Source organism: Rhinoraja longicauda, chromosome 16 (assembly GCF_053455715.1).
Source record: "Rhinoraja longicauda isolate Sanriku21f chromosome 16, sRhiLon1.1, whole genome shotgun sequence".
Taxonomy (NCBI): domain Eukaryota; kingdom Metazoa; phylum Chordata; class Chondrichthyes; order Rajiformes; family Arhynchobatidae; genus Rhinoraja; species Rhinoraja longicauda.
In genome coordinates this window covers 18,056,382-18,079,820 of record NC_135968.1, presented here as the reverse complement: position 1 = coordinate 18,079,820, position 23,439 = coordinate 18,056,382, and the positions used below count along the sequence as shown (strand labels likewise).

At 49.1% G+C, this 23,439-nt stretch overlaps 2 protein-coding genes across 2 annotated transcripts in view; both read right to left on the bottom strand.

Moving 5' to 3' along the window:
* The window catches only part of hps1 (HPS1 biogenesis of lysosomal organelles complex 3 subunit 1), a 34,331-nt gene extending 27,396 nt beyond the window's left edge, over positions 1 to 6,935 (bottom strand). The window contains exons 1-4 of the mRNA XM_078413335.1: positions 6,238 to 6,935; positions 4,180 to 4,320; positions 2,909 to 3,051; positions 2,059 to 2,167 (exon numbers count right to left, since the gene is read on the bottom strand). Of these exons, the coding sequence (XP_078269461.1) occupies positions 2,059 to 2,167; positions 2,909 to 3,051; positions 4,180 to 4,320; positions 6,238 to 6,354 (510 nt within the window). The 5' untranslated portion in view covers positions 6,355 to 6,935. The remainder of the gene's footprint in view (positions 1 to 2,058; positions 2,168 to 2,908; positions 3,052 to 4,179; positions 4,321 to 6,237) is intronic.
* Positions 6,936 to 14,101: 7,166 nt separating this feature from the next.
* On the bottom strand, positions 14,102 to 23,439 carry pgam1b (phosphoglycerate mutase 1b). Its single transcript, XM_078413330.1, has 3 exons — positions 22,515 to 23,439; positions 18,320 to 18,500; positions 14,102 to 15,989 (listed from the first exon to the last, which is right to left on the bottom strand). Exons 1-3 carry the CDS (start codon positions 22,926 to 22,928, stop codon positions 15,820 to 15,822), a joined length of 765 nt encoding a protein of 254 aa, XP_078269456.1. The 5' UTR covers positions 22,929 to 23,439; the 3' UTR covers positions 14,102 to 15,819.

Genomic DNA, 23,439 nt, shown 5'->3' with positions numbered 1-23,439 from the left:
TGTAGACAATAACTATGCACTTACTGGCTGCGGTAGGACTACGTTACAAGACTTTGAAACTTCAAAACATATTCATTGGCTATAAAGATATTCAGACTTCAAAAGATATTCAATGGCTATAAAGTGCCATGGGATAGCATAAGGATTTGAAGAGCTGTATGAATGAGAAGATAGACACAAAAAGCTGGAGTAACTCAGTGGGACAGGCAGCATTTCTGGGAAGAAGGAATGGGTGATGTTTCGGGTCGAGATCCTTCTTCAGAGTATGAATGGGAAGCCTTGTTTTCTAATTGTAACAAAGTTGAGTTACTGTCACGGGAGTAAGATTGCATAAGTACTGAAATGGGTCAGTAAATGCACACTAACACTTGCCCTCTTCACCCTTCTTCCATCGGGCAAGAAGTACTGAAGTGTGAAAACACTCACCTCTAGGGACAGTGTATTCTGAACTATTATCTGTCAACTGAACCATCCTACCATCCACTAGATAGTGGTCCTGACCTACCATCTACCTCATTAGAGACCCTCGGAATATATTTAATATGAATTTTCTGGACTTTCTCTTGCACGATAATCTTATCTTTATTCCTTTTATCCTGTATCTGTACACTGTGGAAGGCTTGATTTAAATCACATATAGTCTTTTTGCTGACTGGATAGCATGCAAGAAAAAAAAGATTTTCACTGTACCTCGGTGCACGTGACAATAAACTAAAGTATCACCGGACCACACTGCAGCAGATTAGAGACAAGCTTCAGGAAGGAAAATGGAGTACACATAGCTCACGTGTGGCGGCGCCTAACGGCTGCGGCTCGCTGGCAGTCTGTTTGTCCTTTGTCCTTTTTTGTTTGTTGGTGTGTTGGTGTTGGTGTTGGGGTGTTTTGTTTTGGTTGTGTATGTGTGGGGGGGGGGGGGGGCGTGTATGTGTGGGGGGGTGGCGTGTATGTGTGGGGGGGGGTGTATGTGGGGGGGAAGCGGGGGGGGGGGGGGAAATCTTTCTTTTTTTAGGTCTCTTCCTCGGGGCGAGGCTTGGCCGCGAGGCCTTCCATCGCCCGGTGCGGCTCGGCCATGGGACTGAACAGTGCCCGGTGCGGCTCGGCCGCGGGGCCTTCCATCGCCCGGCGCGGCCACGGGACTGAACAGCGCCCGATGCAGCTGCGGGGCCTTCTATCGCCTGGTGCGGCTCGGCCGCGGGGCCTTCCATCGCCCGGTGCGGCTCGGCCGCGGGACTGAACAGTGCCCGGTGCGGCTCGGCCGCGGGGCCTTCCATCGCCCGGTGCGGTGTGGCCACGGGACTGAACAGCGCCCAGTGCGGCCGCGGGGCCTTCTATCGCCCGGTGCGGTCGCGGGGCCTTCTATCGTCCGGTGCGGCTCGGCCGCGGGACTTTCCAGCACGGCGCGGCCGCGGGACTTTCCATCGCCCGGTGCGGCTCGGCCGCGTGGACTTTCCATCTCCTTGCGGGGGCTGTGCGGGTCGGTCGCCTCGGTAGAGGTCGAGTTGTCTGTACGTGGGAGGGGCATGGGGGAAGAGAGAGGGGAAGTTTTTGGCCTCCATCACAGTGAGGGGGTGTTTGGAGTCACTGTGATGGATGTTTGTGTTGGGGTTGTGTCTTGTGTTTTTTTGTACTGCTGGCTAAGTAATCTCGTTCTGAACGAATGACAAATAAAGCTATTTTGGATTTTGAATTTTTGGAATCAGCATCAATGGTGCCTACCTGGATATGGTCGAGAGCTTCAAGTTCCCAGGCATAAATATCACTAAGAAATTGTCCTGAACCAGCCACGTTCAAGCAATGGCCAAGAACAAACATCTACGCCTCTACTTACTCAGAAAACCAGTATATTTCCAACAATTACTAATTGCTACAGATAAACTATAGAAAACATACTATTGGGATGCATCACAGCTTGGTTTGAGAACAGCTCTGGCCCAGAAAATTGCAGAAAGATGTGAATGTAGCCCAGTCCATCATACAGACCAGACTTCCTACCATCGACATTTCAAAGTGACCCAAGAAAGCAGGCAGCATAATCAAGCACAAGTAACATTGCGTCACCTCGACAAGGAAACTCTGGTCTTCCTCCCTCAGGCGGCTGTAAGTGATCAGCAGGTCCTGAAGCATCTTCCATACCTTGCACCGTTGCTCAGTGTCTTGGGGCCGCAACCTGAGAAAATAGAAGATATTGGTAAGAGCGCATTTGAAAGGGATGTAGGAAACAAAATGGAAGGAATCAATGCAAGGATTACAAGATCAAATATAGTCTTTATGGCATACCAAGCCAACTAAACTCACAGAGCAGCCTTAGTAAAATGGAAGCACCTCTCCCAATGTGGGCAGATGTGATTAGAGTCGATGTGGGCAAGTTGGGCCGAAGGCCCTGTTTCCATTCTGTATGACTCTATGAGTCTATATGCAATCCTTCAGGAAGAAATATCTCATTGCCAATTCTTAAGTGAGTGCACTATGCTACGACCATGCCCCTCACCTGTTGACATCCCCTTCGGGGGAACCCGCTGCCAAGGGTGGCGGTGGAGGCAGATAAGATAGTGGTATTTAAGAGGCTCTTGGATAGGCACGTGGAAGTACAGAGAAGAGATATGGATCATGTACAGACACGAGATCAGTTTAACGTAGTATCATGTTTGACACAAACATTGTGAGTCGTAGGGCTTGTTCTTGTGCTGTTTAATGTTTGATGTTTTAATTAGGGTAGGTTTAATGTAAAGGGTGGTTGATGGTCAGCGTGGACAGTGGGCCATTGGGTTTGTTTCCATGCTACATCTCTGTCTTTCTAGCTCGACTTATGCATGTCACCTATCTGAACGAAAGGAACAAATGAACATCTGCAAGTTGAAGGAAAATATACTGAACCAGTAAAAATAATCTCAAAACCAGTGTTACGTACGTTTTCTTTAGGATGCCAGCATCCAGAGTCACTAATCCAAACCGCAAATCTATCATCTTCTTCAGCACAAATATCTTTCGTCGCAAATCATCCTCATTCTCCGAACCATCTCCATTCACTGCGATATAAGTGCACTCACCGAACTAAAATCCAAAGAAACCAAACTCGGGTTAAAGATGGAGCTTCATTCTTAAAGATTCTTTCAATCTTTTAAACGGGTAACAATTCATTTTAAAATAAAATTGATAAACAGAAAATGCTGGAGTGACTCAGCGGGTCAGGAAGTATCTCAGGAGAAAATGGATAGGTGATATGGGGTCTAGACCCTTTGGTCTGAAGAAGGCTCCCAAACCAAAACGTCACCTTTCCATTTTCTCAAGAGATGCTGCCTGACCCACTGAGTTACTCCAGCATTTTAGGTCTATCTTTGGTATAAACCAGAATTTGCTGTTCCTTTTTATTACGTTAAAGTAACAATGCTTTGGTTAGCTGGAGATTCACTAACCTTTCAATTGCACCATTGATTGTTAAGGCCAAGAAAATCAAATGTGGGTTAGGTGTGAAATAATTTTAATGGGACTGAAGGAAGATACAAAGTGTAGCAGACTGAAAGTGCAAAGAAGTGTGGAGTAAGATATATAATCTGGGTGAGGAGGAAGGTGGTTACAACATGGTTAAAATACAAAGCCAGAGGGAGAGATGTAGGAAGAGGGGGGAAATGGGTGTACACCCAGGTGGGGCACAGGGAAGTTTAGTATTTGGTTAATGAATGCACAACCATTTTGTAAACATATTTGACAATATGTCTGCTCTGGTTAGCTCTAGAATATCGTAGCCTAAATGGGCTTTACAAATTGATTCTATTTAAATGTTGTAAGAAGATCTCTTAAGAAGATTAACCATAGAAGAATGTTTTTGCTACTTCTCAAGCCTGCTCCACCGTTCAGTATTGTGCCTGATCTGATCTTCAGCTTTAACTCCATTTTCTCACCCAATCCCCAAATCCTCAATTCCCCTATAGTCCGCAAATCTATCTCAGCCTTCTGCAACTTCACACCCACGATTCTCTTAGATAGAACTTTCCGAAGATATGGATCCAATAGTTATGAATAGGGAAGGTTTAGAACGATATGTGCCAAATGCAGGAAGGTGTGAGTAGAGTCTGCATGGGCAAGTTGATCAATATTTTATTGTAAAATCCAACAAATCCCAAATCCACAGCATTCTACCCAAGAAAAGTGTAGACACATGGAAATCTTGAACTGCTTTACCTGGTGGAGTGTGAAGAGGTAATTGTTCTCACTGATAAAGGAGGTGTACGTATCAGAGATCTTCTCAATCAGGGTGATGCAAGAAATGAGAAGTGGTGCAAATAGAGTGTTGATGCTGTCCTCAAAGGCCGGGACACGAGTCTGCAAACACAAAGCGCACTTTATCCACATTATACATTCTTGTACATCTGAGCTCCCAATTCCAACAATCACCCCTGTACATTAAAAAAAATATGCCTGGCCCACAGCTAATGTGGTGCTTTCCTTTTTGTGCAAAATTGTTCATTAGGTTCACATTTCTAAAATTTCTCACACTCCAAAATAAAATGTCGGCAAAATCATCTCTTAAATTGCTTCTGAAAAAAGAAAAAAAAAACATACCCAAAGCAAGAGCAAAGGCTCTGTGGGAAACAGATCCATTGAAGCGAGCAAGAAGATAAGTCTTTGCCGAGCTGCCTGATTTTGGACGGTTCATTGGTCGAATTCTAGAGTTGGCCATCTCATCATCTGAGACTTTATAAAGCACTGGTCACTCCATATTTGGAGTATAGTGAGCAGTTTTGGGCCCCATATCTGAGGAAAGATGTGCTGGCGGTGAAGGTTTACGAGAATGATTCCAGGAATGATTGGGTTAACATATGATGAACGTTTGACGGCACTGGGCCAGAGTTTAGAAGGATGAGGGGAAACCTCATTGGAACTTACCGAATAGTGAAAGGCCTGGATAGAGTAGATACAGAGAGGATGTTTCCATTGTGGGAGAATCTCGGACTAGAGGCCATAGCCTCAGAATAAAAAGACGAATAAAAAGAATGATGAGGAGGAATTTCTTTAGTCAGAGGGTAGTGAATCTGTGGAATTTATTGCCACAGAAGGCTGTGGAGGCCGAGTTAATGGATATTTTTAAGGCAGAGATTGACATATTCTTGATTAGTACGGGTGTCAGGGATCATGGGAAGGCACGAGAATGGGGCTGAGAGGGAAAGATAGATCAGCCATGATTGAATGGCGGAGTATTGATGGGCCAAATTGCCTATTTCTGCTCCTATAATGTATTAACTCATCACCATATTAGAAATAGAACATCAGTGCATATAGCACAGACCTAGGAAGAGACAACTGGAAGAGCCAGTGGGAGGAACAGAAGACAACTCAGCTCCTTGATCCTGTAGTGTCACAGATAGCGCATGCTTTCTTCATCCCTTAAATCCCATCTACCTGGTTGAGAGGGATATGGGTCAAACACAGGCAAATGGGTCTTTTGGTCAGCATGGATGAGTTGGGCCAAAGGGCTCCTTCTCTGCTGTATGACTCAGATTTTTTTTGTTAACTATTAGTACGAAACTATCAAGGTGAAACCACACAAACATAAACAACTCCCCGTCTCTACAACCTAGAACACAGAGGTGACTCAACTCAATTTTAGAGAATTACTAGGGACGATAAACAAATTTGGTCTTCACTTGAAACATCTACGTTCCCAGTCTGGCAACCTTGCAGCAAAGTTGGTCCAATTAACCAGGCAAGCTTCGGTGACAAGATTCAGGTTTAGGCTTATTGGTGTCATGTGTATTGAGGTACAGTGAACAACTTTGTTTTGCATGCTATCCAAACAGATCAGATCTTTCCAGAGATGCTGCCTGTCCCGCAGAGTTACTCCAGCTTTCTGTGTCCATCTTCAGATGTACCATATGCAGTTACAATCAAATTAAATTCAAGTATAATAGGTAGAGCACTGGGGAAGATACAGAGTGCAGAATATAGTTCTCAATATTGTAGCGCATCAGTTCCAATGATAACGTCCAATGTCCGCAATGGGGGTAAAGGTGAATCGGGCAGTACCCTAGCTTAAGGAAGGACTGTTTAGAAGCCTTTATAGCAGAGGGGAAGAAGCTGTTCCCGAGTCTGGTAGTGCGTGCTTTCAAGCCTATGTCGGACTGGAATGGGGAGAAGGAGGTTGAGAATACTCCAGGTAGATATAGGAAGAATGGACATGTGTGCAATTAAAGTGGAAATACACTTCAAATTGTCAACACCCGCTGGCAGTCTCAGTTTTACCTCTCCGTGTTGCTCCGGCAAATTTTCGAACTGTTGTCTCAGTCGTGCTTCAAAGTCTTGGTCCGTCCAGTAAAAGAGGACCTGAGCACTCTCACTGGCAATCAGGAGACATTTCATGGCTGTAGTATCCTCCAGGACAACCCACACAGGGTGTCTCCAGCCCTAATGGCCCAGTTATCCCTTTTGTAACTGTCTACTTTACTCTCCGACTACAGAGACCCCAACAGAGCTCAGGGTCACCCCAGAACTAAGTACAGTACCCTAATTTTTTTTTTTACAGCAGCAGAGATCCCAAATAACCCAAGGCCCCAATTACCAGCCTGCCAGACAAATATCCCCAGCCCAACACCGGTCAAAATACTAATTGACCCCTGGACCCCTGCTGCTCACAAGTGCCAACGATCCTCACTGTTCCACAAGATCCTACATCACCAATTGAATTGAATAAGTTTATTGGCCAAGTATGTACACATACAAGGAATGTGCCTTGGTGCACGACTCGCAAGTAACTGCCCCTGGATGCCAACTAACCCACAAAACTCAGGACCCCAAGGACCACACAATGCCAACTACCCACCACTGTGTCTGCTCCACAACCCAACTGCCCCAGAGGACCTCAAATGCCTCTCAATAAAAACTGTCCCATACAACCCCCCAACTCTCCCACAGGACCCCAAATGCCCCTCAGGACCTTAGAACCCCAATTGCCCCCCAGGACCTTGATTGAAACTACTCCACAGAGGGCAGCACGACCCCAACTGCCCCCCTTACCCTGAACTACAACTAGACTACGCCCGCCCTATCCTGCCCCCACCCGCCCTGTCCTGCTCCCACCCCCCTCAGCTGTCAGACCCGAGGACAGGTCCCGGTGACATGGCTGAGAGAACGTGCCCGCGCACGGTGACAGTGCCCGCGGCCGCGCGCTCACGGACACACTGCTCCCCCTCCCCGCGGCCACGCGCTCGCGGACACTGATCCCCCTCCTCGGGGCCGCGCCTCACGGACACTGCACTCTCGGCGGCCGCGCGCTCGCGGACACTGCTGCCCCCTCCCCGCGGCCACGCGCTCGCGGACACTGCTCCCCCTCCCCGGGGCAAGTTTGAAAAGTAAACGAACTCCGCTCGTGCCCCGCCGGCAGCTTCACGTGACTCCACAGCCTCCTCCAATCAGCTGCGCCGGCCCGCCCAGTCTCCACCAATCAGCTTCGCCTCATTCCTCGCCCCGCCCCATCAGCTGCGTCTCAACCCCCCTCACCCCTCGCCCCAATCACGTGCTTCGCTCCTCATCCTCTCCAATCAAGTATGCCTGACTTTCCAGCCTTCTCCAATCAGCTACGTCGGACTCGCGCAGGCTCCTCCAGCCTCGTCCAATTAACAGCCAGACTGTGCAAGCGTCGTCCAATCAGATGCGTGTTGACGCCCACACGTGCCCAATGGGCTTCGGGAAGGTTGGTGGCTTCCACCACTCACGTCTGAAGAAGGGTCTCGACCCAAAACATCACCCACTCCTTCTCTCCACAGATGCTGCCTGTCCCACTGAGTAACTCCAGCATGTTAGGTCTATCTTCACCCCAGTGTGTTCATTGTTTAGTTGAGAGATACAACGCGGAAACGGGCCATTCGGCCTACCGAGTCCGCGGCGACCAGTGAATATTTTTAAGGCAGAGATAGATAGATTCTTGATTAGTACTGGTGTCAGAGGTTATGGAGAGAAAGCAGGAGAATGGGGTTAGGAGGGAGAGATAGATCAGCCACGAATGAATGGCGGGTTACTCTTGATGGGCCGATACTCTTAATGCTATTCCTATTCCTTATGACCTTACGAACACTATCCTACCTTAGGGACAATTTACACTTATACCAAGTCAATTAACCTACATACCTGTACGTCTTTGGAGTGTGGGAGGAAACCGAAGATCTCGGAGGAATCCCACACGGTCACGGGTGGAGAACGTACAAATTCCATACAGATAGCACCCGTAGTCAGGATTGAACCCAGGTCTCTGGCGCTGTAAGGCAGCAACTCTACCGCTGCGCCACCTTCCTACCCAGATACCTTTGATTCCAGAACCAGGGGCCACAGTTTAAGAATAAGGGATAGGCCATTTAGAACTGAGATGAGGAAAAACTTTTTCAACTAGAGGATTGTGAATTTGTGGAATTCTCTGCCTCAGAAGGCAGTGAAGGCCGATTCACTGGATATATTCAAAAGAGAGTTAGATAGAGCTCTTAGGGCAAGCGGAATCAAGGGAGAAGGGGAGAAGGCAGGAACGGGGTACTGATTGAGAATGATCAGCCATGATCACATTGAATGGCGGTGCTGGCTCAAAGGGCCAAATGGCCTACTCCTGCACCTATTGTCTAAGTATCTATGGATTGGCCTCATGACTCCTGATTCATTTTACTGATTGTATGTCTCGTTGCCACCTTCTCCTCAGCTAACCATAAACCATTCTACATTTTCTGGAGATGTCTGAAGGGTCTCAACCCAAAACGTCACCGATGCTGCCTGTCCCGCTGAGTTACTCCAGCATTTTGTGTCTTTCCTTGAGCATTGTCTGCTTTGACCTGTCGTTTTCACAGCTTACCCTTCCATGTCTCTAGTCTCCCCCTCCCCTGACTCAGTCTGAAGAATGGTCTCGACCCGAGACGTCACCCATTCCTTCTATCCAGAGATGCTGCCTGTCCCGCTGAGTTACTCCAGCATTTGTGAATCTACCTATGGCCTCAGGCCTGATGAGAATTGTTCCACAGAGAGGGGCAGGACTATGGAGCTGTACAGAAGTACCACCAGCAAAGTGTTGAAACAAAAAACTGCAGATGCTGGTTGATACCAAAGATAGACATAAAGTCAGACAGCATCTCTGGAGAAAATGATGGGTGACGTTTCAGGTCGGGTCTGTCTGACGAAGGGTCCCGACCCAAAAAGTCACCCATCCTTTTTACCCAGAGATGCTGCCTGACCCACTGAGTTACTTCAGCACTTTGTCTATCTTTGGTACCACTGTGGTGAGTCCAAAACGAGCGTTATTGTTCAAAGGTCTTTATTCGTAGGTAACCGTAACAAACTGCAACTGCTTACTTTGGACACACACTACTTAACTAGCCAATACAATCTAATCTCATCTCTCCAGCTGGGCGCCAGACACAACTATACCTCGCGCTCCCGCATCCCGTGACTCGTTAGCCCAACTGAGGGTTCGAGACCCCCCGCTAATCCGTATGTCCCTACATGACCCCCCCCCCAGAACCCTCGAAACCGTACCTCACGGGTGCCCGGACCTCCCTCCTGGAACGCGTACGGAGGGGGGAAACCGATACCGCCAATGTGACGGGAGGCGGGGAGGTCGCCGCCGCCGGAGGCGATGGAGGGGCCCCGGAAGTGGAGGGCGTAGGCGACGGAGAGCGCTTGATCGGGAACGGGGGCCCGGGCCCAACCATAGGCGGCGGGGGGCTGAGGGGTGGCAAACAAGGCGCCGCTGGCGGCACCAGGGGGGCGGCCAGTTCCTGGCGATTACCCACCTGTAAGGTAAAAGTGACAGCCCCTCTCTTCAGTACCTGAAACGGGCCCTGATAAACCGGCTGAAGAGGGGGGCAGTGGGAATCTTTCCGCAGGAACACGAAATCACAGTCCCGCAAGTCCGACGGGACGTGGACCGCCGCGCTTCCGTGCCAGGAGGTCGGGACTGGAGCCAGAGAACCTACCCGTGCCCGGAGGGAACCCAACACCGACGTAACGGGTGGTGGCAAAGCGGGGGCGGAAGGGAGGATGTCACCTGGTACCCGTAGGGGCGAACCGTAGACGAGCTCGGCCGAGGATGTGCCTAGCTCGGCCTTTGGGGCCGTACGAATGCCGAGGAGGACCCAAGGCAGCTGGTCAGCCCAATCGTGGCCGGTCAGTCGGGCACAGAGGGACGCCATAAGCTGCCGATGGAAGCGCTCAACCATCCCGTTGGATTGAGGATGGTAGGCGGTGGTCTGCTGTAAGCGAGACCCATACAACTGTGCCAGCGCGGCCCAGAGGGAGGAGGTGAACTGGGCTCCCCGATCTGTGGTGATGATAGCCGGTACGCCGAAACGGGCCACCCAATGCAACGCCAGGGCCCGTGCACAGGAGGCCGCCGAGGTGTCCGACAATAGGAGCACCTCCGGCCAACGTGTAAACCGATCCACCACCGTCAGGAGATGAGTATAACCCCTGGAATAAGGCAATGGACCCACCAAATCCACGTGGATGTGGAACAAACGGACTGGGGGAACCTCGAAACTCTGGTATGGGGGCTGGACATGGCGATGAACTTTGGAGGTTTGGCACGGAATACAGGCCCGTGCCCAGGCCGCCACCTGCTTCCGCAGGCCGTGCCAGACAAACCGGGCGGCCACCATGGCCGAAGTCGCCCTGATGGACGGATGTGCCAGGCCGTGAATGGCCTCAAAAACCATACGCCGCAGGGCGGCAGGCACCACCGGGCGAGGGCGTGAAAGGGAAACGTCACACCACAACTTGGTACCTGTGGGGCCACACGCCACCTGCTCCAAACGCAGTCCCGAGGCTGTGGAGGCGTACACCTCGGCCGTTTTTTCCAGGTGCTGAGCCTCCGCTAGCTCCTGGAAATCCACCTGTCCGCCTACCACGGCAACGGAGGGAATGGCCGGCCGGGACAGGGCATCAGCAACAGTATTAAGCCTACCCGCAATATGACGGACATCGGTGGTAAACTCCGAAATTAGGGTGAGGTGCCGCTGCTGGCGAGCTGACCACGGATCAGAAACCTTAGCAAAAGCGAATGTTAGAGGTTTGTGATCCGTGTAGGCCACGAAAGAACGGCCTTCCAAAAAATAGCGGAAGTGGCGGACTGCTAAATAGAGGGCCAGGAGCTCCCTATCAAACGCACTATATTTGAGCTCGGCTCGCGAGAGCTGCCGGCTGAAAAACGCCAGGGGCTGCCATTGACCTTCGACCTGCTGCTCCAAAACCCCACCCATCGCCAAGTCTGAGGCGTCCACCGTCAGCGCCGTGGGGGCGGAGGAGCGCGGGTGCACCAGCATGGTGGCGTTGGCGAGGGCCTGTTTGACCGCGACAAAAGCCGTCTCTGCAGATGCGGACCATACCAACTCTGCGGGGTTACCCGCGAGGCATAGAAAAAGGGGGCGCATGACCCGAGCTGCTGCAGGCACGAACCGGTGATAAAAGTTCACCATGCCTACGAATTCCTGCAATCCCTTGATGGTAGTAAGACGTGGAAAAGAGCGGACCGCCTCCGCCTTAGCTGGCAAAGGGGTGGCTCCGGCCGATGTAACCCGGTGACCCAAAAAATCTACCACCGACAGGCCGAATTGGCATTTGTCCGGGTGCAGAATCAGGCCGTGGTCCTGCAGCCTCTGGAATATAGTGCGGAGGTGGACTAAGTGCTCCTGGCTGGCAATCAAAATGTCATCGAGATAAATAAACACGAACGGCAAACCTCGACCCACAAGGTCCATGAGACGCTGAAATGCCTGAGCTGCGTTTTTAAGGCCGAAAGGCATGCGCAACCACTCAAACAATCCGAACGGAGTAATGGTAACCGTCTTTGGGATGTCCAGCGGATGGACCGGGATCTGATGATACCCCCGCACCAGATCGATCTTCGAAAAAATTGTAGCCCCCTCCAGGCTAGCTGAGAAGTCCTGTATGTGCGGAATCGGGTAGCGGTCCGGCCGTGTTGCCGCGTTAAGTCGTCGGAAATCCCCACATGGTCTCCACCCCCCAGATGCTTTGGAAACCATGTGCAAGGGTGAGGCCCACGGACTACTTGAAGGCCGCACAATTCCCAGCCTCTCCAAGTTCAGGAACTCCTCTCGAGTCATGGCCAGCTTTTCGGGTGGGAGGCGCCGTGCCCGGGCAAAAACCGGCGGGCCCTCGGTCGGAATGAAATGCACCACCCCATGCTTCTCGGAAGGTGCATCGAACCGCTGAACGAGGAACTGCGGGAACTCCGCTAGGACCGCATCGAACTGACCGAGGGCCGTGATGGCCTGGATCGCTGAACTGGGTGGGGCGGCGCTTGGAGGGGCCGCAGGCCCAGTACTTCGGGGCCGTACGTCGGCCGAGGGCTGCAGGCCGCTACCGTGGACGTCTACGACCAACGAAAACGCCCATAGGAAGTCTGCATCCAAAATGGCCTGGCCCACATCCGCCACGATGAAATTCCAACGGTGGGTCCTAGACCCAAATGACAGGGACATAGTCCTCTTACCGTAAGTGCGGATGGCGCTACCGTTCACTGCAATAAGGGGCGGCCCCTTCCCCCCCGCTTGAACTTCACAGCCGTCGGGAGGCACAATACTCACAACCGCTCCCGTATCCACCAGAAACACAATCCCGGTCTCTTGGTCCGTCACGTAGAGGCGGCAATTACGGCCAATCGAAACTGCCTCTACGTTCGATCGACCCAGGCATTTCCCGGAAACGTACACGGGGCTCTGCAACTTCGGGCGTCACTGCCCCACCGCCGATGGAAGAAACACCAACCGCTTTTATTCTGCCGTGCTGGTTGTGCCCGCGACCAATAAACATGTTCTGCAGCCCCCTCTTGCCTGGCAGACTGCGAAATAGCGGCCAAGCCGTCGCTCTCCCGGCCGCTCCCCCGACTGCCGCTGGGCCTCGAGACACGATTGACCGAGTCGTCCCGGGTGTGCCGCTCCCTGACGAGCACGTCGGCTTTCTCGGCGAACGTTTCCGGGTCGTCAAACGAGACGTCGGCCAACACCAGCCTGACGTCCTGGGGTAGCTTCTCTCGAAATGCCGCCTCGAACATCATGGACGGCTGATGGTCGCCCACCCAGGTCAGCATTTCCGTCATCAACTCGGACGGCAGCCGCTGACCCAGCGCTGGTAGATGGAGCAGCCTCAGAGCCCGCTGGTTCTGGCTCCAGCTGAATTTCTTCAGTAGGAGCCTCTTGAGCCCCACGTACTGCTCCGTTTGGGGTGGACTGGTCAGATATTGACTGACCCTCGCCGCCACCTCCACCTGCAGACAGCTCACGAGGTGGTGGAACTTCTCCAGTTCGCAATCCACCTTTTTAATATGGAACTGCGACTCCGCCTGTACAAACCACAGGTGCAGCTGATGGGCCCAGAACGGCGGTAGGTGCACCTCGCCCGCGCTCGCTCCCACTTGCGACATTCTGCGTGTTCTTCGCGTTCGGGTCACCAATGTGGTGAGTCCAAAACGAGCGTTATTGTTCAAAGGTCTTTATTCGTAGGTAACCGTAACAAACTGCAACTGCTTACTTTGGACACACACTACTTAACTAGCCAATACAATCTAATCTCATCTCTCCAGCTGGGCGCCAGACACAACTATACCTCGCGCTCCCGCATCCCGTGACTCGTTAGCCCAACCGAGGGTTCGAGACCCCCCCGCTAATCCGTATGTCCCTACACCACCAGCAAAGTCTCTGTAAACTTCACCAAACACATTTGCAGTGTCATATGGAGACATGAGGAACTGCAGATGCTGGTTTACAAAAAAGACACAAAGCGCTGGAGTAACTCAGCAGGTCAGGGAGTTTCTCTTGATAACATGGAAATGTGACGTTTCGGGTTGGGACCCTTCTTCAGACTGACTATGGAGGGGGTGGGGGAAGTCAGGAAGAAAGCTGGAAGAGAGGAGGGGGCAGGACAAAGCGTGGCAGGTGATAGGTGGTGCCGCGTGGCAGACTGGTGCCGTGCCTATCCCCCCCGTCAGCAAGTCCTGCTCGCCTGCCGCGAAGCTGGGTAACCCGTCCACAATGGTTCTTTATTATCACATGAACAGAGTTACAGTGAAATTATTATTTTTTGCATATAGTTCAGTGAAGTACACAAGCAAAAATCCCAGATTAGTTTTAATTTTTTGTTTTAGAGATACAGAGTGGAAACAGGCCCTTCGGCCCACCGAGTCCGCGCTGACCAACAATCATCACTAGTTCTATCCTACACACTAGGGAAAATTTGCAGAAGGTGATTAACCTACAAATCTGCACGTCTTTGGGATATGGGAGGAAAATGGAACATGAGGAGGAAACCCATGCGGTCACAGATAGAACATGCAAATTCCGTATAGACAGTACCCATAGTCAGGATTGAACTTGGGTCTCTGGCGCTGTGACTATGCCATTGATGATTTAATTTTCAAAGAGCTAGCTGACTTTATCTTGGAAGGCAAACACTGACACCTCTGAATTACTGTGACAGAGATAAACCGATACTTACTGAAATAACCTAACTACTGTTAAGTGAAGGAAATTATCTTTCTCCAAATTAGTAAACAAGTAGCCAACATAATCAACATAATTGTCCTATCCTGCTCATTCCTTCTTCCTTGCCCCCCGCCACCCCCCCCCCCCCTGCTCCCGTCGGGCAGAAGGTACAGAAGCTTGAAGGCGTGCACCACCAGACTCAGGAACATCTTCTTTCCCTCTGTTATCAGGCTTCTGAACGGTCCTTCCATTAGCTAGGGTACTGTCCAATTCACTTCTACCCCATTGCGGACATTGGACTTTGTCTATGGAATACTGAGAACTATACTCTGCATTCTGTATCATCCACTTTGTTGTACCTTTTGCGCTGGTGTTTGACTTGATTGTATTTATATACAATCTGTTTCTGTTTGGATAGCACGCAAACCAAAGCTGAATAAACCTAAATCTATCCGTAGTGTACGGATACTAGGTAAAATAATTTCACCTGAATCCCTTTTAGATTTATTAGTAATTCCTTGTCAAGGTGACCGGGGGAGGTGGAGAAAGGATCTCCAGGCAGGTATGAAGCACCACAACAGCATGTGGTTCAAGACCCTGGAGGCCAGGGGCCGACGCCACAAAATGGTCAACCGCAACAGCAACCCACTCCCCAATCCCATGGCCAGAGACTTCACCCTGTAGTCTCGTTTTTGCTCTGGTTTATTTACACCCACATGTTTAGACTGTAATGTTGTATCCTTATTGTTTCGATGTGTTTATGCTTTATTCTTAAATGATAACTGTATGTTTGTGTTGTCATTTGTGAGCGGAGCACCAAGGCACATTCCTTGCATAAGCACGTACTAGGCATAAGGAACTGCAGATGCTGGAATCTTGCCTAAAACATAAAATGCTGGGTAATGAAGCGGGTCAGGCAACATCTTTGGAGTAAATGATCCATTACCATAAGAGCAAAATTAGGCCATTCAGCCCATCGAGTTTGCTCTGCCATTCTATCATGACTGATCTATCCATCCCCAACCCCATTTTCTTGCCTTCACCCCATAACCTTTGACGCCTTTCCTAATCAATAACCTGTCAACATCTGCTTTAGAAACACCCAATGACTTGGCCTCCACTACCATCTGTGTGCTTCAGACGCTGAAGATTGGTCCTGACCCAAAACGTCACCTATCCACGTCCTCCAGAGGTGCTGCCTGACCCGCCAAATTACTCCAGCACTTTGTGTTCCAAAACGAAGGAGCTATGTGGTCTCATGGTTTTGCAGAACCAGTTATAGAATATTTCTGAGAAGCTATATGGTGGGTTTCTACTGATCTTTCTACAGGAGGCTGCGCTCTCTTTGTGCCGAGCTTCATTTCTTCGCTTTGCCCTGGGCTGCTACGGCAGCCATGGCTGCCTGCACTGTCTCCTCATCTCCCAGGAATTGCATGGGCTTGACTGGCTTAAGGTTCTTGTCGAGCTCGTACATGATGGGGATTCCCGTCGGAAGGTTCAGCTCCATGATGGCTTCTTCAGACATGCCTGCCAAACAAAGGGAAAGATCACGGCGTCAAGAACAACCCTCCATTCACCTTCCCAAACCTGCCCTGGAGCCACACAGCACGGAAGCAGTCCATTCGGCCCAACTCATTCAAAATGTCCCGTGGGGGCAGCACTGTGGCGCAGCAGTAGAGTTGTTGCATCACAGTGCCAGAAATCCTGGTTCGATCTTGACTACGGATGCATTCTGTATGGATACAGTGTGGAAACAGGCCCTTCGGCCAACCGAGTCCACGCCAACCAGCGATCACCCCGTACACTAGCACTATCATACACACTAGGAGCAATTTACAACTTTAACTTATAAACCTGTACGTCTTTGGAGTGTCTGAGGTATCCAAAGGAAACCCACATGGTCACAGGGAGAAGGTACAAACTCCATACAGACAGCAGCTGTAGTCAGGATCCAACCTGATGCTACTTGAGTTACTCCAGTATTTTGTGTCCCTAGCACAGAGGCCTTGGGTGAGGGTTGAAAAGAATGCGGCAACTCGAAAACTACAAAGAGCCGTAAAAACTTTTCACATGGAGAAAGTTATAGATTTTTAGGGTTCTTTTTTGCACAGGGAATTGCTGACACTAGGCTGATGCAGTCGAGAAGAAACTCCAGCGGCCCCTGGTGGTAAACCACGCTCAGTACATAACCTTCAGCTCGGGAGAGGTCACAAGGTGCCCTGGGGTGGGGTGGGGAGGTATGGGAAGCTGGAGCGTGGCAGAGAGGAGAGAGGAGTGGTGTACGGAATTAAAGTGTTGTTGGACCAACTTTGTGTGCTGCTTCATTCTTCGACGGACAGCTCCGTGTCCGCCACATCTGGTGACCCCGACGTGATAAAACTGCGCCTCGGCCTGTTGAAACCATACATGCCCGCGGCTGGGCGGTCCAGAAAGTGGGCAGTTTCAGGGCGAGTTGGGCCTGGTCGGCGGCGGCTTTCTGGACCAACCAGCCGCGGGTATGGTTTCAACAGGCCGAGGAATAATTGGTTTACGGCTTTCCGCTTTCCGTGCCCGGGGAATTTATTCCAACCGCAGGCGGCCCCCAGGAGTCACCGTCATCCATGTTGGTCCGTCTGCAGGAGAGGCTCGGCGCCCAGTCTCCTGTCCCAACGACGTCTCGGCATGGATGGTGTCACTCCATCGTATGTGCCTCCGGCTCTCGCCGACAGCTCGTATCTTATGTTTTCCTTCGCCGCGATGCACACTGGTCACCCTTGCAGCGCCCGTATGAAGGTCCTTTTCGGGTGCTGCGACATGGGCCCACAAATTTTGTATTGGACATGGGGGGGGGTACATTTAGCGCCCCCTGGTGGTGAACCACGCACAGTACATAACCTTTGGCTCGGGAGAGGTCACGAGGTGCCCCGGGGGGGGGGATGGGAAGCTGTAGCTCGGCAGAGAGAGGAGAGAGGAGTGGTGTACGGAATTAAAGTGGTGTTGGACCAACTTCGTGTGCTGCTTCATTCTTCGACGGACAGCTCCATGTCCACTACAATATAAGTCTTTTGAATCATTCAGTCATCTCAAAGCACCTCAATTGGATCACTGCTTAATCTTCTAGACTCAAGACAATTTATATCCTCATTAAATAATTCATTTATTTAATCTTGTATTCCTCCAAGGACAATATGTCTCAATGCATTACAAATGGTCTTAGTTTAGTTTCGAGTTACAGCACAGATGCAGTAACTCCGAGCCGACCATCGATCAGCCATCAACACTAGTTCTACGTTATTCCACTTTCGCATCCACTCCCTACACATTTGGGGGCAATTTAACAGAGGCCAATTAACCTACAAACCTGCACGTCTTTGGGAGGTGGAAGGAAAAGAAAGCACCTGGAGAAGACCCACGCAGTCATAGGGAGAACATGCAAACTGCACACAGACAGCACCCGAGGTCAGGATCGAACCTGAGTCATTGGCGCTGTGAGGCAGTGGATCTATCAGCTGTGCCATTGTGCCGCTAAGTCTAATCAAGGCTTTTATAAAGAAGAAGAATTTCCTGCCTCTCTGCAGAACATGCATAGGCGACGTTGTGGGTTGAAACCTTATAATCAGTTTGAAGAAGGGTTACGACCCATAACGCCACCTATCCATGTTCTCCAGAGATGCTGTCTGATCTGCTGAGGTACTCCAGCACTTAGTGTCTTTTTTGTCAGCATTTAAAAGTCACTTGGACAGGTACATGGATAGCCAAGGTTTAGGGGAGTATGTCCCCAAACGCAGGCAGATGGGGCGAGCTTAGATGGGGCATATTGGCCAGCATAGAATGGTTGGGCCGAACAGCCTGTCGCGCTATATGACTCCGTGACTCACCTTCCAGGTGTTTGACGATTCCTCGCAGGCTGTTGCCGTGAGCCGCGATCAGCACCCGCTTCCCGGCTTTAATCTGCGGCACGATCTCCTCCTCCCAGAAGGGCAGGGCACGGGCAATGGTGTCCTTCAGACTCTCGCAGGAGGGCAACTGCTCCTCCGACAGGTCAGTGTAGCGACGGTCCTGAAAGAACAGACATAACTTCAGTCTCAAGTTCAGACACAGTGTCAGGCGCAAGAACCACGCAAGGTTCGGACACATCATTGCCGTACCTTTCTGGATTTACCTTTTGATCAAGCGGTAGACTTTAGTTTAGTGTCATGGGGTATTCTGAATTCAGCACCTTGGACAGCACCACAGTCTCGACCCGATACGTCACCTATCCATGTTCTCCAGAGATGCTGCCTGACCCGCTGAGTCACTTCAGCGCTATGTATCCTTTGTCGCTCAAAACTACCCCACCTCATCTGTGTCCAACTATTACCATCAATTACATTAGTCTGAAGAAAGTTCCCAACCCAAAACGTCATCTGTCCATTTTATCCAGGGATGTTGCCTGACCAGCTAAATTACTCCAACATTTGTGTCTTTTTGTCTATCAAAACCCCTTTTACCTGTCCGCCTATTACCACCTACTACATCAGTCCGAAGAGTGGGCCCGATCCAAAACATCACACATCCATTTTGTCCAGAGATGCTGCCTGACCTGCTGGGTTAGGGTTAGGAAGAAGAGGGAGTGACCGGGGTGAGTGTTCCTTGATTATGCTGGTGGCTTTGCTGAGAAGTGCTGGAGTAACTCAGTGGATGAGGCAGCATCTCTGGAGGACATGTATGGATGACATTTCCAATATAGATATTTCTTGATACCAGTCTGAAGAAGGGTCTCGACCCGAAAGTCACCCATTTCTTCTCTCCAGAAATACTGCCTGTCCCGCTGAGTTACTCCAGCTTTTTGTGTCTATCTTCAGTTTAAACCAGCATCTGCAGTTCCTTCTTACACAAGATACTTCTTCAGACTGATTATAGAGGAGGGAAAGAAATCTGGAAGAGAGGAGAGGCAGGAGAAAGCATGGGAGGTAATAGGTGGATAGATAAATTAGTGGAGTAACTCAGCAAGTGGTGCACAAGTGTGAAAATGCAAACCTCCAGACTCAGGGACAGTTTCCTCCCAGCTGTTATCAGGCAACTGAACCATTCTATCAACTAGAGAGCAGTCCATTTACCTCATTGGAGACCCTCGGACTATCTTTTAGCAGACTTTACTGGATTTTATTTTGCACTAAATGCTATATCCTTTATCTTGAGGCTGTACACTGTGGACGGCTTGATTGTAATCATGTAGTCTCTTCACTGAATGGATAACACGCAACCAAAAACCTTTTCACTGTACCTGGTACACGTGACAATAAACTAAACTATCAAACTATTTTTTTTTGTATATTTAAGACTCTATTTTCCCACCTAACTCTAAGACTGCCTCCTGTGCCCATGGGAGGATGATGTTGAGGCTATGAAGATCATACATTATTGTTGACTTCATGCATGTATATAAATAACGTGGATAAATCTGTGGATGGGGACACAAGGAACTGCAGACGCTAGAATTCTGAGCAAAATACAAAGTGCTGGAGGAGCTCAGCGGGTCAAGCAGCATATATGGAGGGAATGGACTGGCAAAGTTTCGGGTCAGGACGTTCTTCAGACTGATCAGTCTGAAGAAGAATCTGTCTGAAGGGTCCCGACTCAAAACACCAACTTTGTCCAATCGTTCCACAGATACTGCCTGACCCATGGAGTCATAGAGTCATGCATTGTGGAAACAAGACCTTTGACCCAGTTTGCCCATGCCGACCAACATGCCCCTTCTATGCTTGTCCTACCTGCCCGCACTTGGCTCAAATCCCTCTAAACCTATCCATTCCACATACCTGTCCAAATGTCTCTAAAATATAATGATAGTTCCTGCTTCAACTACCTCCTCCAGCAGCACGTTCCATATACCTGCCACCCTTTGTGTAAAAAAGTTATCCCTCGGGCTCCTATTAAATCTTTTCCCTCGCACCTTAAACCTATATCCCCTCATTCTCGATTTCCCTACTCTGGGCAAAAGTCTGTGCATTTACCCAATCTTTTCCTCTCATGATTTTGTGCACCTCAATAAGATCACCCCTCATGTGATTTGCTATATAAAACTGTTTCTGCAATACAGTGTCTGTTTATAATTTGCAGGTTCATTTTTACACGAAGGCACTGAAAAATTAATGCTAACATTTGATTGATATTTGAGTGAGGGTGCTCTCTGATGCATGAACATTGATTCTCTTGCTTATTGTGATGTAAGCAGACACCTCTAAATGCAGGAGATAGACACAAAGTCCTGTAATAACACAGAGGGCTCAGGCAGCATCTCTGAAGAGGCCAGCACCCTAAGTCAAGATTGAAGCTGGGCCTCTGGCGTTGTAAGTCAGCAACTCTACCGCTGCACCACTGTGCCACCTCTATTTTTTTTACCTCTTTTTCAGCATGAATTTACTGATTTAACACACTAACAAAATAATTATGTTTCATTAAAATTGATAAGTAGGTCCATAATTATGAATCCAACCTCTACATTTAATACATTGCACAGCTTAATATTACCAGCATCCAGAGTACAAGCAAATCATTTTTGTTTAAATTGCGGGAAATAACTGATGCATTTTACTTAATTGTGCTGCACACGCAGAAATATTATGTTATTGAATTGATTGAAAGTTATCAATAAAGCTAAATAATCTTCATGTACATGCATAATTTAAAGTTACTAATAAAGAGAGTCATTCAATTTTTAAAAATGGCAATGCTCTATGATATAACTACTGCATTTTACTTAACTGCACATATATAATTGTTGTACATGAAATATATCAATTTAATAAAGCAATATTTCTACTTGTACATGCACAATTTAATGTTACCAGCATCCAGAGTAGATCCATTTTTAAAAATTACAATGCTATGGAATATAAATGATGCATTTTTCTTAACTGTGCATATAAAATTGTTGTATATGAAAGGTATCAATTCAATAAAACAACATTTCTCCACATACATGTACAATTTAATGTTTAGGAAAGAACTGCAGATGCTCGTTTAAATCGAAGATAGACACAAAATGCTGGATTAACTCAGCGGGTCAGGCAGCATCTCTAGAGAGAAAGAATGGGCGACATTTCAGGTCGAGACCCTTCTTCAGACTGTAAGAGAGCTTGATCGGTAAAGTCAGCGTAAGCAGATGATGCTGGACATCAGAACTCTCAGTCAGAACCCGTATGTCTCAACTCCTTGACTTCCATGATGCTGCCTGACCCGCTGATCAGTCTGAAGAAGGGTCTCGACCCGAAACGTCACCCATTCCTTCTCTCCAGAGATGCTGCCTGACCCGCAGAGTTACTCCAGCATTTTGTGTCAACCAACAATTTAATGTTACCAGCATCCAGAGTACACCAATGTTAAAAGTTGCAATTCTTATGGGATATAACTGAATATTAGTGATGCATTTTACTTAACTGTGCAAATATAATTGTTGTACATTAAAGATAATAATTCAATACAGCAACATTTAGCATGCAGAAACAGCTTAATATATTTACTAGCATCCAAAATGCAATTGAACTATTATCTTTCAGGTACAAGAATTACATTTGCACAGTTAAGTCAACTGAATATAGGTGATGCATTTTACTTAACTGAGCAAATATAATGCAGAAATATTGTTTTAGATGTTATTATGATTAATAGTTGATATGGATAAAATCTAATCAGATAAAAAATCAATGCAAAATCTTGTTATTCACAGATTATTGTATGGATACAACTCAATATGTGATGCGTTTTACTTAACTGGGCAAATATAATGCAGAAATATGGTTTTAGATGCTACTATGTTTAATATTTGACATGGATAAAATCTAATAATTGATTTAAAAAATCAATGCAAATTGTTATGCACAGATTATTGGATGGTCTTAACTGAATATAAGTGATACATTTTACTAAACGGGGCGAATATAACGCAGACATATTGTTTAATAATGTTTAATATTTGATAAGAAAAAAAATCTGATAATTGATTTTAAAAAAATCATTGTAATTTGTTAGTCTGCACAGATTATTTGCATGTAGATACATTTCTAGTGAGGTGCGTATGTGTTTGACCTTGCTGATGATGGCATAGTAGTCGTGGTCGGCTTCCATGGGAGGAGGGGGAACATCGAAGGATCTCCTCCAGATCTTGACCTGCTGCTCCCCGTGTTTGGCCGCGGTCTCCGCCTTGTTGAGGCCGGTCAGACCCCCGTAGTGTCTCTCGTTGAGCCGCCAGCTCTTCACCACAGGCAGCCACATCTGGTCCAGCCCCTCCAGCACGGTCCACAGGGTGCGGATGGCCCTCTTCAGCACCGACGTGTAGCACAGGTCGAACTGGTAGCCGGCGTCGCTCAGAGCCTCACCCCCCCTGCTCGCCTCCCGCATCCCAGTCTGGGACAGGTCGGCGTCGAACCAGCCGCAGAAGCGGTTCTCCTCGTTCCAAGTGCTCTCCCCGTGTCTGATCAACACCAGCCGGTGAACCGCCATCTCCAACAGGGGATTACAGCGGATCCTTCTCTCTGCTCTCTCTCTGCTGTCCCTCTCTCCTTCTCTCTGCTCTTCCCCTCTCTACTCTCTCTCTCTGCTGGTCCTCCCTCTCCTCTATCCTCTTCCCCTCTCTGCTGTCCCTCTCTCCTTCTCTCTGCTCTTCCCCTCTCTACTCTCCCTCTCTGCTGGTCCTCCCTCTCCTCTATCCTCTTTCCCCTCTCTGCTGTTCTGCCCTCTCTTCGATGTTCTTCTCCCTGCCCTCTTCTCTTACGTTCTTTTCTGTTCTTCCCTCCTATTTTTCTGTCATTCTAGGATCTCCCCTCTTCGTCTCTCTGTTCTTCCCACTCTATCTTCCCTCTGATGTTCTCTGTGACTCAATGCAACACCTCTATCCCTCTGCTCTGTCCTTCCCAACGCTCCTCCCCTCTCTCATGCCTTCCTTGCTCCTCCCTTCGCTATGTACACCTCGCTGCCCTTGCCCCTCGCAGTTCCTCCACCCTCTAGACGTCTC